The 15230-nt window shown below is 37.8% G+C and overlaps 4 protein-coding genes across 4 annotated transcripts; 1 reads left to right on the forward strand and 3 right to left on the reverse strand.

The window, feature by feature from the left end:
* Nucleotides 1-3073, reverse strand: LOC140381436 (uncharacterized). Its single transcript, XM_072465500.1, has 3 exons — nt 2964-3073; nt 2260-2393; nt 1-2161 (listed from the first exon to the last, which is right to left on the reverse strand). The coding sequence occupies exons 2-3, from the start codon at nt 2391-2393 to the stop codon at nt 271-273; spliced, it is 2025 nt and encodes a 674-aa protein (XP_072321601.1). The 5' UTR covers nt 2964-3073; the 3' UTR covers nt 1-270.
* A 1738-nt stretch (nt 3074-4811) lies between these two features.
* On the reverse strand, nt 4812-7595 carry ddias (DNA damage-induced apoptosis suppressor). The gene is made up of 5 exons (XM_072465532.1): nt 7430-7595; nt 7200-7361; nt 7010-7118; nt 6603-6904; nt 4812-6476 (listed from the first exon to the last, which is right to left on the reverse strand). The coding sequence occupies exons 1-5, from the start codon at nt 7546-7548 to the stop codon at nt 5405-5407; spliced, it is 1764 nt and encodes a 587-aa protein (XP_072321633.1). The 5' UTR covers nt 7549-7595; the 3' UTR covers nt 4812-5404.
* Nucleotides 7596-8521: 926 nt separating this feature from the next.
* On the reverse strand, nt 8522-10700 carry LOC140381133 (uncharacterized). The gene is made up of 8 exons (XM_072465154.1): nt 10505-10700; nt 9877-9944; nt 9370-9482; nt 9261-9298; nt 9111-9190; nt 8980-9042; nt 8859-8909; nt 8522-8687 (listed from the first exon to the last, which is right to left on the reverse strand). Exons 1-8 carry the CDS (start codon nt 10584-10586, stop codon nt 8634-8636), a joined length of 549 nt encoding a protein of 182 aa, XP_072321255.1. The 5' UTR covers nt 10587-10700; the 3' UTR covers nt 8522-8633.
* Nucleotides 10701-10786: 86 nt separating this feature from the next.
* il4r.1 (interleukin 4 receptor, tandem duplicate 1) lies at nt 10787-15178 on the forward strand. Its single transcript, XM_072465681.1, has 10 exons — nt 10787-10854; nt 10963-11026; nt 11100-11208; nt 11282-11439; nt 11556-11698; nt 11769-11928; nt 12059-12146; nt 12238-12316; nt 12400-12473; nt 13960-15178. Exons 1-10 carry the CDS (start codon nt 10849-10851, stop codon nt 14609-14611), a joined length of 1533 nt encoding a protein of 510 aa, XP_072321782.1. The 5' UTR covers nt 10787-10848; the 3' UTR covers nt 14612-15178.
* Nucleotides 15179-15230: the final 52 nt, after the last annotated feature.

The raw sequence follows: 15230 nt of genomic DNA on the forward strand, positions 1-15230 counted from the left end.
ACTTTCAGTAATTATTATAAACACACGAGACATGTTTTATATTAAAGGCACAATTGACTTATATCCATCATATTTATAAGATCATATAATAAAGATTTATTGAGAGTCATTGTCAAGTCTTAAGTTCTGTACCCTCTGTATTTTCGACTCCGATCAGGCATAACATTATTCGACATTTGACAGAGAAACTGAATATTAGATGGAGTTTGGTCTTTTTACTCAAGCTCCAAACCAAAGAGAAATAGTTTACGTTGCTGGACACAAGAGAATTTAAACTGAAGAGGCTGGTGGCTTTGGAAAGTCAGTCTCGAGGGCAGAGCGCTGGTGAACACGCATGTGCTCAGCGACCCGGTACTGGCGCGAAAAGGACATGGGACATCGTGGACAGGGGAAGGGCCGAACTCCAAAATGGCTCCTGACGTGCCTGTTCAGAGATCCTCTTTGGCTGAAGGAGCGCTCACATAAGGAACACCGGAAGGCATGATGCGCAGGTGACGACGGGTCTGATGTGTTTTTTTGCACGCAAGATGAAGGTGTGAGATCAGACACGGACATGGACAAAGTTGAATTATGTACACACTCTTTACCACAGTCAGATGTACAGCGTGTGAAGGATGTTGTCATGACATTCACCCCATCTGCATGAGAAGATGCTCTAAGTCTATCATTACCCTCTTGGTATTCACCTTCACTGTCTTCACTCTTGTCGTGATCCGTCTTTATTTTATGTGCGGTGTCAGTTGCGTGTGTCTCCATTTCAGAAGTACATTTATAAGACACCAACATCTCAGATGATTTAGAGCTAATGTCCAACAAAACAACTTCCCCTGCACCTAATGTTCCTGTTTGACAAAGAGTAGAAAATATAGACACATTGTCCTCACTGGAGGTGTCTGCAAACGTAGGGCTGCAATTTGCAGCAAATGGTATGTGACTGGTCCTGGATTCACAGTGGTAAAAAAGTTGCCCACTGTATGACGTATCAGTATAAGCAGGCTGACATGTGTTTCCTTCTAGTGGCAGTGATAGACTCCTATACAATTTTGTGGTTGGTGCATTCATGTTTTCCAGTTTAGCTTCTTGTTCGTTGTTGTAGAAAGAATCTGTGTTGATTTCTGTCTCGACAGAAGCAGAACATGCCAAATCATTTTTTGCTGATTTGCAGAATTTGTCACTGTTTTCCTCTTTTAGTTTCCTCTTGACACATGTCCCTTTGTTTCGAAACTTTATTCTTGTATCCGATATTTCATCAGCAAATGCAACTTCAACATTGTCAACTGATGAATTACATGCAGTATTTTTTACAGAAACACTAACAATTTCTTGCACTTGTGAGTGTTTCCTGTGTCTCTTGTCTGGACAATACTTTGAATATTTCTCATTGTTCTTTAACAAATTCACACTACAGCTACTGTTGTCATAAGACGGGTTGTATTTCAGATCTTGGTTGTCGAAATGGCGATTTGGTGTCTTCACTTCTTCAGCAATGACACAAGATGTTCCGTCTGTCAGAGTGTGACTGGTGCAGGGCTCAGTGTCATGAGAAGGTTTTATTGCCACATTTTCTTCATCTTCTCTTGTTACTCTGCTGCTATGGCGGATAACAGATGTAGAACAGGAGGAAGAATTATGGTTCTTGTATTCTCCTGAATTTGATTGCATTTCTTCAACTTTAACCATGCCTTGTTTGCAAAGGTCTGGTGTCGTCTCAACTTGGCTTTGTTCATTCTGTTGCACTTCGGTTGAGACAGATGAATGTGATCTGACCTCTTCCTCTTTATTTTTGGCATCTGAAGATAAATGTGTCCCACAAGTATTTTTGCTCTCAGATGAGCAGCGGAGTGGAGCTTCCGGGCTTTTATCAATCCTTATCGGTATTAAAGTAAATCCAGTGGCTTCATCAGTTGTATTGTCATTTTCCAGTGTATCTGTGTTCTTAGTCCTTATAGTATGTTGTAGTTCATCCATCTCCAGGTATTGAGCAGCAGCAAGCAAATCCATATAAAGTTTGTAATCCAAATGTGGCAAAGTGCCAGTGTAGATGTAGTCCAACAAATATCCCAGGATGCAATCAGATAAACAAGGAGCCTCCAGCTCCACCAGGACACCACAGGAATACAGGATAGAAGCAAGCACTGGGCTGGAGGCAGCCAAGATACACCTGGAAAAACATGGCACTTATGAGGAGCACATGGGACAACATGTTAAAGCCATGCTATGCACACTTGTAGAAGCTGTAGCATTCCTCCACTCTCTTACCTGTGCACAGGGTAGACTTGCCCATCTCCCTTTCTAATGACACAGTCACAAAACTGAGCCTGCGTTCTCTGGTGGTTTAATTTGACCATCAGCGAAGAAGCACAAATACCGTCATCCTCAACTGTAAGTCCCATCTGTGAAGTACAGTCAATTATATATTGTAGAAAATACTTATAGTTGCGGCTTTTGTTATTCATTTATACTCCTAAGGGTCCAATCACACTTGCACATATAGCGTGTCAAAATTGGGATTAAACTGGGAACTAAACTAAAAAAGCACCAAAGTCTATATCAGGACCTAATAAAGCTCAATGAAGGAAAATGCACTCTTAGATATGCAACACAGAACAATGTGGTTTCTGACCATATTTATATGATCTTTTAATTTTAAGTATCGTAAAATGAATGCCAAAAATTAGTAAAGGAGTTGCCATGGTAACAATAAGTATAATAGAGTAAGTAATGAAGAGTCAGCATAATAATAGCAGTAGCAGACTAGTCTTAGAAACTATAGTGCTAGTAATAATATGTTTAATATAGTGAATGCTATATTAGTCACTAAAGTACTAACTAAAATGAAGTAGGTTATTTCCTGTAAACTAAACTCAAGAATGTTATTTAGTTATTTCCTGTAACTAACTCAATAATGTTATTTAATACCTGCCTTGTAATCTTTCAAGTAAAACATATCAAATATATCCTACCTTAGAATGTCTTTGGAGCAGCGTTTTAAGTACGGCAGGAAGGTTTGAATGAGTAGTACTCACATGTGGACTTTATAGCTTCTGCTCGTGGCGTCTCAGTTGGAAAACAATCACACGGTCGGAGCAGGGAGCATTCTGTGACGTTGAGGGACAGCTGCTCACGGGGGGCACTCGTGATGCCACTCTCCACTTGTAACTTCAAAATATAGACACCGCATTGAGCTCAGGGACTATGAAAAAGAGAAATGTTATACCGTGATATAAACTATTTCATTTATTGTGACGTACATTAAAGTTGAGGTGTGTCAGTCTATGGAAAATGAGCAGAACGCCACAACGAATCCACTGATCCACAAGCAACTGTAAATATAGTTATTTTTTTATTCTAAGTATTCTTCAAAAGCCCCACGAATATGAATAATGTCCTGTAGTTTTCTTAACAAGAGGTTTTCCTGGCCTCTGTCCTAGTCTGTGCCCATGACGATTTGTTGACTATGCCATACAAGGTAGTTTCTCCACCCTTTCACACCATGTGCTTGTCACGCCTCTTCATTTCAGGCGTCTCTAATATTACTGTGTGTGACCAGACGACTCTGGCGATGCTGCAATGGAAATACTCTCTTATTTAGCACAAAGTATATTCTCGATTGTACCCAAGAACATGTGATCGCAATAATGTCATTAATAAAGTAATACAAATCTTTATCTGAAGTTATCAAGCATTCATACATTCACTAGTTTAGCTAATGTTGTGAGACTGTAACATTATTAACATATCCAAATGAGAAACCTTATGTAAGTCACTGAACATTAGGAGTCTGATTAAAAATGTATTCAGTATTTTCTTTTGTGCCTCTAAAACTGCTCACAGAATCTACAAGACTGGACTAAACAATTGGAAATGTTAATATTTCCTTAAAAGTAAAAAAACAGTTCATTGAGTAGAATATAGAAATAGAATATTTACCACGATACCACCTGGTAATATCTGTAAAATCTGTAATCTATATATATGTGCCGTCGTGACACATATTCATGTGCAATTACTGTCGTGATCACATGAAATGGTATTTATGTATTTATTTATTTGTCTATGGGAGTTTTTGTTTATAGAAGATTTTCTACTGAAATTGTTTTTCAGACTTCCTATAAGTGATCTGTTCTTTTCTTCTGTATCTGCCTCTGTATCTTCCTGCGTTGCACCAATGAAATTTCCCCATGTGTGGACAATAAAGGATTATCTTATCTTATATAGTTAGGCAGTAGACTAGTTTTTTTGGTTATTTTTTTTGTCGCAACATATTAACCAAAACTACAACCTTACCAAATCACACCTTTAAGTAAAAAAGTGGAATATATAATGTGGCGAATATTGGTGTAGAAGTTTACTCAAAAGACAAAATGGTAAATTGTTCCGTTAAAGCCATGTGTGTATTCGTTTGGAGATTGGAAAAGCAAGGGTGTACAATAACAACAATAACATCACATGAATAACCAACAGAACAGAATTATTGCATGTACGAGTAGCTGGGACTGTTTCTACGTTGATTGAAACTCCAGAAGAGACTGGCTCTCTCTGGCACACGCCTAGAGACTGGCACCAAATCGCTTTCGACACTGTAAATGTATCTCGCGGTCGCCTCTGCCAAATTATTTCAGTCATACAAACTATTTAATGCGGCCACAACATGGACACGACCCCAGTGTCCCAGGCCAGTCCCACAGCACAGTGTGTACAATTATTCAGGACAAGGTTTATTACCGTTCTGATCTACACATTCAGACAGACCTGTTGACCTTTTGTCAGATTGTAATATTCTGAAAGTTATTCTGAGAAGTGACCATTACTTTATACCACAGAAAGTATTTATTGCAGTTACAACTGTTGGTAATGGAACACCAATATTATTTGACACAGATATTACTGAAATAAAAGTTCTTCGTACAGCATTTCCAGGGGACTATTACAATACCATACGAGCACATGATTTCCTCTTTTGTAGTCTGTAAATGTATATTGCAAGTGTTAATAAGCTAATAAACAATAGTCAATCGTTGTAACCAAACTTTGCATCATAAATTCCTACTACTGGTAATTGATATGCTGTGACAAAACTAGTGATTTACATCCCTAATAAATATGCCAGATTATGTCACACTTGCTGCATCCAAAACAATGTAACACAGACATTAATTTTCCTCAGTTTCAGAAAATGCTAGCACAGAAAAAAAAAATCTCATTTGAAATTTAAGATTGTGTAACATGATTTATGTTCTTAATATGCACTATGCAAGATATATTAGTGTAAGGGTTGTAGGAACTTGGGCAGAGTTTCTAACAGGCAAAGGGTCATGGCTGAGATCTTAATTCTTCTCCGGGCCAAAGAATGTGAGTATAAGACTTGGCAGCTGCAATCACTTTGACATATAAATAAAACCAATCAGACAGAATCAGAAAATAAGTCCCTTGACCAATCACATTCTTCATTTTCCTCAATTGCACAGTCAGACAATTTACACACAGACGGGGACTCTGGTTTGAGTGGTGCCTTACTTAGCTTTGCAGGAGTAGGTGGAACAGTATCGTCTATATTGTCAATTCCAAAACTTGACCTGCGTTTACAGATTCTTGAGTTCAATCTTAAATCATATCCGAGTTTGTCTGGTTTTCTGAATCTGCTTCTAGGAGTAACACAAAGTGTGGCCTGGTTCCTGCTATTTTCTTTTGTATATTTTCTCATGTATTTGTTGCTTAAATTTGACTGGATAGAATTTTCCTTTTCTGCAGGTGTGGACTGAGAGGCAGGAATAAAATCAACATTTTCATTGAGTTGAAAACTCTCTCGACGTTCACCCTTTTCTAGTTTTTGATAGTTTGGTGTTGAACATATTTCAGACAAAGGTTGCTGTATGCAAGGTTGTGTATGTAAGTGTCCTTCAGATGTTGGCAATGGAAAACACACACTGTGAAATGGAGACTTGTCAAAGGTCTCAGCGCTCATGTCCATCCTCGGTGAGTTGCTGAAGAGATCTGCTGAGTAATTGTAGACGCCGCTTTCACACTGCTCATCTTCACTGCTTTCCTTAGCCTCTATTGTTGATGCCAATTTGCTGTCATTTTGCCTTTCACAAACATCTCCAGCTTGGCTCCCATCTAAAACTACCGGTATATCCTGGTGATCACCTGGTCCCAACGACGGCTGAGTGTTTTTGTCCTTAAAAAACGCAGTAAGACTCTCTGACAGTGGGTATTCCTCCTGACACTCGAAAATAGATGTTGTAAGATCTGGAGTGGAATAGTCCATTTTATGTAGAGTCAGTCCAGTGGTTTTGTGAACAGCTGGAGAAAGACCCAACCAGGCTTTGAATGGAGAGCTGCTTTGCACATCCTTTTTGATAACAGGACTGTTACTGACATCCTGGCTCATTTCATCCTGCTCTGCTGATGAAGTAATTAGTCCCAGAGATTGCTGCCAGGGCGGAGTAGGGCTGAGAGAGCTGTCCAGCGGTGATCTAGAAGAACACACATAATAAGCATGCCCATGTTGTTTATAGTTATAGAAATATGACACATCAGAACAATACATATTTATATAAACACATTTACTTATAATTATATTACAATTTTAAATGACATACCTTGAAAGAGACCAAGGAAGGAAATCAGAAGAACAAAATGTGTCATTTGTGAATCCACTGGTTGGTGAATTGTGTGGAATTGGCCACAGAGATTCTCTTTGGAGTTTTGCATTATTGAATATGTTTGTTGTGCTGAGCTTGGCTTCCGCAGCTTTCTGAAGAACTGCCTCAAAATAACTAAGAACAGTGCAGCCCCTTAGGCCTGCAGCTTCAGGAAGCATCATCTGTGTGGCAATGAGCTGAGCCATATTATTACTGCCACAAGAACGTCCCACCCAAGGCTCATGATCACTTTGAGTTACCTGGAAGACAACCAAACACGAGTATGAACATTTATGGCTTAGGAGAAGGCCCAGTTTAAAAAAAATATATAGAATAAAACTCAACCAGTGAAAGTGTATTCGTACCTTTATACCAAAGATGAAATGCTTGCCAATGAAACACTCCTCAACTGCTTTCACCAACAATGTAGATTTAGATAATGTCTCTAAAGGACCAGTTTTATCTGACACCAACCTACAAAAATACAAAGACATATCACATTTATTGTATATGTTAGGATCTTTATCAGTGGTGCATTTTATAACAGTCCCTGACCTTTGTAGACCACTTGCATGTATACCAAAGAACTGATTCAAGCAGTTTCCAAAGACTGTGACTCCAAACAAGCAGCTTCCACGGGCCACTCGCACAGACAGACGGTACCGGAAGTCCAAAAGGCTCCTGGCACAGTTGTATCCACACTTGGAGCAGGAAAGCCTTTAGAAAACACCACCAAGAGCGTTACAAAACCATTCTCTCCGCGGTTGAGCAGTGGAGACTCTTACCGTGCGCCGGTGGAGTCAGTGTGTATTCTTGAGAAGCAGCCTTTGCAGCTCGGGTAAAACACACACGAGTCTTGTAGCGACAACACGGCGCACTCCACCAGAACTCTTCTCACAGACATTTACCGGGCAAACACAGCATGAAACATATAACATCAGCATCTAAGAGTTCATTTAACAGTGATCGACGTGTAAACATTTCCCCGACGACTTTATGATGTTAGAAAGTGTTCATTGGCACTTTTTGTTTACTTGTGAAAGAAAAGCTACGAAAACACGGCCTCTGATTGGACGATGTTTCTTCTTCTACGTGTCCATAATAGTTTACTACTGCCATCTGCTGGTGGTGGTTGGTGCGTCACGTCATACTTGACGTCAGTACAGCGCTTTTCAGAATCTTTTGAGTCACTTTATTTGAAAAGATGTTACAGCCCAACATCCACTAAAACATTATCAAATGACACAATTTATAGAAAAAAGGAGAGTGTCACTATGGATTTTTACAATCGTGGTTTTGTCTCTTTTCTTTTTCTCAGGTTTGCTGAGGCTTTTCTAAAATGCCAATTTATCACTATAAATAACACTGTGGGGAAAAAAAGAAAGTGAAATCGTTTGGCAAATCCACTTTTTTATATACTGGAATAAAAGCCTGGAATCAATTACCTAGTCATGTACAGAATGCTCAAAATAAGTCTCATTTTAAAGCTCTAGTCAAAACCTTTTTATTTGAATGTCTAAATAGCCAGGAATCAAACTTGTCTGTATTTTATTAACATGTTTTACATTTCCTTTTTACTTACTATACAAGGACCACAAATAAGTGCTTGCGCTTTTTTGTGTTATCCTGGCTTTTTAAATTGTATTTTACATATTTACATTTATGTATTACATGCTCATGCACTTTATGGCAAATAATTCGATTTTTCCCCCCCCAAAGCAAACCTGCAATAGGCCTACCATGAGACACACCAGTGCTGCCCAGACACACCGATTGGCACTCAATGCTTTAATGCGTTAATATTATGAAATGCATGTGTCAAAAATTCTGTTGATAGTGATGGCAAATAAATTACAGTTGATATTGTACTGTTGCAGTGGTTTTATAAACTCAACTTTTATTCAATCAAAATGTTAAATAATACAATGTCATTGAACATTCACAATCAAGTATCTACTTTGACTAATTACTAATTACATTGACAGAGTTTCACCATAAAGGAGCTCTGGTCAGCATTCCCTTCCAGCTGTGAGAATCCGCTATCTGAAAAGGAAAAAATAATCTTATAATGAGTTAAATCTACAAAATTACATCACATTCAACCAGTTATTGTGTATTGAAAAAAATAAATAAATACAAACTCAAAATGTTAAACATGTGTTCTACAAATAAAATTTATTGATTGATTGATTGATTGATTGATTGATTACTAACCTGCATTTTCTTGTGAAGAAAATTCAACTTTTGGGTGAGACATTCTATCTCCTAAGTATGATCAATATAATTTAGTGTTTACATAATTTTAAAACAGTTTATAAATTAATAAAAAAAATACCTGGGTCAATTTTTCATCCTGTCTGTGTTTAATCTTAGGCAGCAACTCCTCCAGTCTGTGAATCTACAATAAAAATATACTAGTCTACTTTTTATTTTTAGACAACATTTTGCTCAATAGGTCTCACTCACCCTTCTATCAATGACATGCAGCCTGGTTTTCATGCTTTTGTTGATCACAGTCTTGGGAATGGTTCGCGCCTTTACAGCCACTGTCAGCATTAAAAAAAAAATGATTTAATCTTTGTTGAAACATCAATATTTATGCCAAACCAGGCTTACCATGTTGAAAGATGTTGGTCACCTCAAGTACATATGGCCTAAAATGAAAAAGACACATTAGTGCTTTTTGTCATTTGGATTGTAGTCTCTGTCAGATCACTTCACTTACTTATGCTTGCCGTTAACCGGAACGTAGCCATTTAAAGGAATCAAGAAGCCACGATGATTTCTGATTTTTAATATAAGGTTTGATGAATTCAGTCGAAATGTACTTGTGAAAATCTGGAAAATACAAGTTTACTCAAATAATTCTGTTGCAATTTATACAGGGAGGACTACAATGTCAAATGTGGTTTTATTTCTTATGTGCATAGAAAGGCCTTCTCTTTTTTCAGATAATGTCTTTATATGTCTTTCATAGCGCTTTTTTGGTTTACACTAATTCTTTCAAACACAGATTTCTGATGGTAAACTTCCACTGAATGTAAAGCTTCCCTGGGACAGATGAACAGAAAAGTGTCAACATCTGTGACTCTCAAGGTGGCTTTTTTTTTTTTTTAACCTAAAACACAACAATAACAGTATGCAATATTTGAATGTGCACCAACATTTGGGACAATGGATGAACACAAAAGCCTACTGCTATTGGTATTAATAAAAATATAACATGACTTACTTGAACAACTGTTGCTAAATCAGCTGCTGGAGGAATGAGCACTTCTCGAAGAGCTACCACTCTGTCATCTACAAGAAACAACATCAATTTTATCCTTTGATATTATCCTTTAAGGTCTAACATTTATTTTTTAAAGAGCATAGCAAAATGTAATTATTCTTTCATATAAAATTGGTCAAACCTCAGACAAAAAAATATTTCTATATCTATCTATATCTATATCTATCCATCTATCTATATCTACATCGATATATATATATATATATATATATATATATATATATATATATATATATATATATATATATATATATATATATATATATAATTGTATTTTTTTCAAATTACATGATGGAAACAAAAGGCACGCACGCGCATTGCCTACGTGGGGCCTTCCGCACGTGACCTTTTGTCTAATGCACCTGTTCTTAAAAGGTGAAGTGCTTAAATAATCATTATTTAAATGTGTTATGTTTTAATAATGTGAACAAAATCACAAAATAATTTCCGCGTTACAACCTCACAGTGTGTTAAACGACCTGTTGCTATGGACACAGATGAACGGGATAAAAGGCTTACAATAAACAAACAGAAATGTAAATATTCCCACCAAAACAAAAATACAAACCATTTTTATCCAGGCGCTTCAGAGCGATCCAGACCTTGGATCCTCGCGGTGCAGTGTCAGGCTCAGCGTTGGTCCTGGACATGTTTGTCGTCCGCTGTGTCCGCGCTGTGTCCGCACAAGTGTCCGCAACAGACGCTCAGCTCGTGCGCGCTCAGCTCAGTGCGTCAGCGGACAATAGCGCCATCTCCTGGTGAAGAACAACAGGTTTGAATAACATGAGTGGGCCGTCCTTCCATGGAAAGTCGGACCATATTTCCCAATAGTCTGTCACAGGAAGAGACACATCCCCATGGAAGCACTGCGAACTACGCAGATGGACGGGAAATGAAACTAAATATTTTGGAATGAAGGTAACTATTAATCTGTTTTTGTGTGGACTATTACAGTCATGGTAAATCAGATGTAGCCTTCTATAATGTTCATGTTTGTTATAACGTCTGTATTTTTTTTTTTTTTAGCAAATTCTCGATATGTTTTTTCGGGTCTTGATCATTGCGGAGATCCTCCTTTTTGAAACCTCTGGTAAGTCTTGTTTGTTTGTTTTTGTTTAGTTACGTCTAGATGTGAATTACATTTGTACAATTCTCAAATCCAGGTTTCAAGCTTCTCTGTACAAACAACCAAAACACATCGATCTCTTGCCACATTGACACGACACATTACGCGGAAGTCAAAGTGAAACTGACCCTTAACGAGACTGAATCGTAAGTGGACTTTCTTATTTTGGGAGTGTTTCTTTATTACGGTGTTCCCCTGTGGTTCCCCTGTGGTCCGCAGGTTCGAGACTTGGACGTGCGCGTTTGATCCGTGCGTCGGAGGATGTTGCTGCGAAATAGACGTGACTCCCATAATGTTACTCGACAATATATTTCTAGCTGAGATTTATGTTGGTGAACAAAGAGTGCACTCTCAAACAATCAATGCACTTAAAACATGTGAGTATTCAATATAAATTATATAAAGCATCATCATTTAATTTACATTTTAAATACACAGTGAAGGACGTGTGCATTTGAGTCTGTACCTCAACCTGATGTTTGTTTGAAAACAGTCAAACCCCCAAATCCATTTATCATCTCTGTGGATAAAATAAATGAAAGTTATCAAGTGAAATGGAGAACAAATACAGAAAGGGCTCTTCGGGAGGATCTTTGGGCCGTTGTCACGTTCCAGAAAAAAGGAGACAAGCCTAAAGTAAGATTTATATGACGTCTGTGATGCCTCACTGTAATGTAATGCTGCCTTTGTTTGTCTTTTCAATTAGAAATCAGAAATTTTAAGGATGAGTACAGTGGAAGACATCAACTATTATGAGATCCTTGGTCAGGATTTAGAGCCAGGTACAACATATGCGGTCAGTGTGAAGACCTACACAAGATATAACGTTTCCAGTGACAGCAGCAAAGAGGTGGAATTCACAACAGGTAAAACACCATTATTAAAATCATTAGATGCGTTTCTGATGTCTAGATATTGTGGGTGGGCGGTTGAACTTCTTATATTCACACATTTTCATTACATTACTTAATCACATTACGTCTCTGTTCTCCACAGCCCGAAATGGTGTGATTATCGCAGTGATCTTAAGCCTGTGCGTTGTTTCAATTGTTGTCAGTGCAGTGTTATTTGCAGCTTTCATCAAGTAAGTCACATAGATAGATACATAGATAGATCAAATTACTATGTCTGTAATTAGACTGTTTTAAGTGTTGTTGTTTTATTTTTACTTGCAGGTTAAAAGGAAAGCTATGGGACAACGCTGTGAAAGTTGAAAAGCCCAAACTTCTGAATATTAAACCTAAAAAGCAAATGGTAAGTGTTTTGTTGTTAAAACATTTGAATAATGATGGGTATTTTAAAGTGACATTGTAATTTCTTGCTTGTTATTCATGCAGATTCTGACATCGGAGTCCCTGCTCGTACACTCCTTCAGTGTAGAGCCGCTTGTTCCAAGAAAGAGCCTGACGTCGTAAGTAAAAAATATCGAAAAATAACAATAAAACAGAGATAATTGAATAGAGAATGATTGAGACTCAGTACACACAGAGAAATGTATTCCTACTTCAAAGTAATATGACTCAAGTAAATAGTGGTAAGTAAGAGTTTAATAAAAGCGTTTGGACAAATTAGTATACAAAGAGTAACTGTGTGAATTTGAAGTTGATATAATTATAAGGACCACACAATAAATAAAAACACAAAAAAAAACAACACACTCCTATCTGAAGGGGCGGTGCTGGAAACACAATGTTGAAATAATTTCACATTGCCAGCATAGAGCTTTTGTCCGATGAGCACTTCCTCACAGTGGAAAGAAGAACCAACACTTTTACTCGAGTAAGAAAACTGTTAAACTGTGAAATGTATCGCTCAAGTAGAAGTAAAAGTATGAAAATGAAATGAAAAGTACAATTTCTTCACAACATTATTCAAATAAATATAACCCACCACTGATTTGAGTTTTTGAATTTTTTCATAGTTTTGGCCGGGGTGCGACTTATACTTATATTCATACTTATATACTTATACTCCAGAGCGACTTATACGTGATATTATTTGTTATTTTCACACTTGCAACCACATTTCATACTCAAGTGCAACTTATACATTTTTTATTTTTATTTTTTTATTTATTGTGGTTTGGTCAAAAACAAACCGAAGGTGCTCAACATTCAAGCACAAAACTAAATTCGAGATACATTAATGTTTTTTGACCAGGTGTAGGCAGAAGCCAAGGCTTGTTGTGCCTACCCTTCTCTCAAACGCTCAACATTGGTGGATATTTTATAGTTCACAAGCCACAGTTCATCAAAAAAAACAACACTACATAATACTGGACAGTCTGCTCACAAGTATCCTCCACAAACATTCAAGGTATTATAACAAAGCTGCATTTTCATTCTGCTAAATATTTTTCTATGATTGTTTCCTTAAAGATCCTTTTAAACATAAATAAAGAAATGGCATTTTTTAATTCATCGCAACAATTGTTCCATAATTTAACTCCTTTACTTGACAAACAATGTTCCCTCAGCGTGGTTCTCACATAAGGTCTGTCAAATATACACGTTCCCCTTAAATTATATTTACTTTCCCTCTGGGTAAACTATATCCTCAATGATGTAGGTACTTGATATATGTTTTTATCTTCTCTATTATGTGTTTTTTGGCTGGTGCTACTTATACTCCGGTGCAACTTGTAGTCCGGAAAATACTGTATTTATTTTATAGGGATAATTCACATTAGTCAACATCCGTATTGAACAAATATGAATATACCGGATTATATCTACTGTACAAAGCTAATATACATAGTCCCTTGTCCCTTTTATCTTCTGCCTCAACCACACACCACATCATCTCAATTACTAATGATAGTTCAAAAGTAATGTAACTGTATTCCACAATGTTCTGTTTTCTCTATTTGCGTGATAATAATAAGGATCCTTCCGCAGGTCTAAGGAGTCTCTGTCCAACAGCTGTGGAGGATCAGGTCAGACCAGCGGCATGAGCTCGGCCTCGTCCTCTCCCGAGTACGCCAACACAGAACCACTCGACATCGACATCGAGGCGGTTGTCATGGAAGCCATACAGAACGATTTGCGAATGTTCACGCCGAGTATGCACGCGCCGGGATCAGGAGAACCCAAACCAAACTGGGTTTTTTTTCCATCTGAGACCACAGCTGTCCCATTGGTCTTTGAAAACACATGTTATATGACCCAATCTCCAAAAATGACATGCGACGTTGGCAGGCCGGTGGCTAGTGACTCGAGTTACCATTCAAGTGATGCACCGCGGATACAGGACTTGCTTATTCCCCCTCATGTTTCCACCATTGAGACGGACATGTCGTATCAGCCATGTCCTCAGTCAGAAGAGGCCTCGAACGCAGCTGGCTCTCACATCTTTCTCCCCGTGGTCTACGGCTTCCAGGATTTTGAGAGACAGTCCAATAACGTGCTATCGGGACACAATAGCGAGTGTCCGTCATTGATAACAGGATTTACAAATATTTTACAAACCTCAGACATGGGTCAGTTTCAGGTTGGAATCCCACAAGTGTCTGATGAGATCATTGTAGACTCTGGTTATCATAGTGTTTAAGTAATTATGTTCATTGTCCGCACACATTTAAGATATAGAGATACTTCATTGATCCCAAAGAAAATGATAATCATCCACCTTCAATGTGAGGCTCTCTGGCTGCTGTGTCAGCATGCTGCATGTTTATTATGTAAGTCATTACTTTATGTCTCACACCTCACAGTAGATGGGTTAACCCAGGGGTGTCCAAACTCAGGTCCGGCTAAATTGGCAACAACAACAAATAGTACTTTTTATTGTAAAGTTGGAAAAAATCTAATATTTTGATGTTATACCAACCTAATATTAATGTTCCAAGTCTTATTAAAATGTAAAGGCTCATCAAAACTGTCAAATGTCAAATGCAAAACATTTTGAAACATTCACTTGATTGTCAGGTTGTCTTTGGCCCTTTGCCTTGAATGAGTTTCACAGTGTGGCCCTCTGTGAAAAAGGTCTGGACAACCCTGATGTTCACCACTCTGCACTCTTACTATAAATACTGTTGTTTGTGAATTCACTGACAAGAATGTTTGCAATTAGCATTTGCCTAAAATGTGTTTTTACACTGCACTTTCTAAAACATATGTTGACTGTGTTTGTATATCTGTTTGTAATAAAACTTGTTTCACATTGTTTC

Source organism: Eucyclogobius newberryi, unplaced genomic scaffold (genome assembly GCF_026437365.1).
Source record: "Eucyclogobius newberryi isolate DKJ021-1_F unplaced genomic scaffold, fEucNew1.0.hap1 SCAF_5, whole genome shotgun sequence".
Taxonomy (NCBI): domain Eukaryota; kingdom Metazoa; phylum Chordata; class Actinopteri; order Gobiiformes; family Gobiidae; genus Eucyclogobius; species Eucyclogobius newberryi.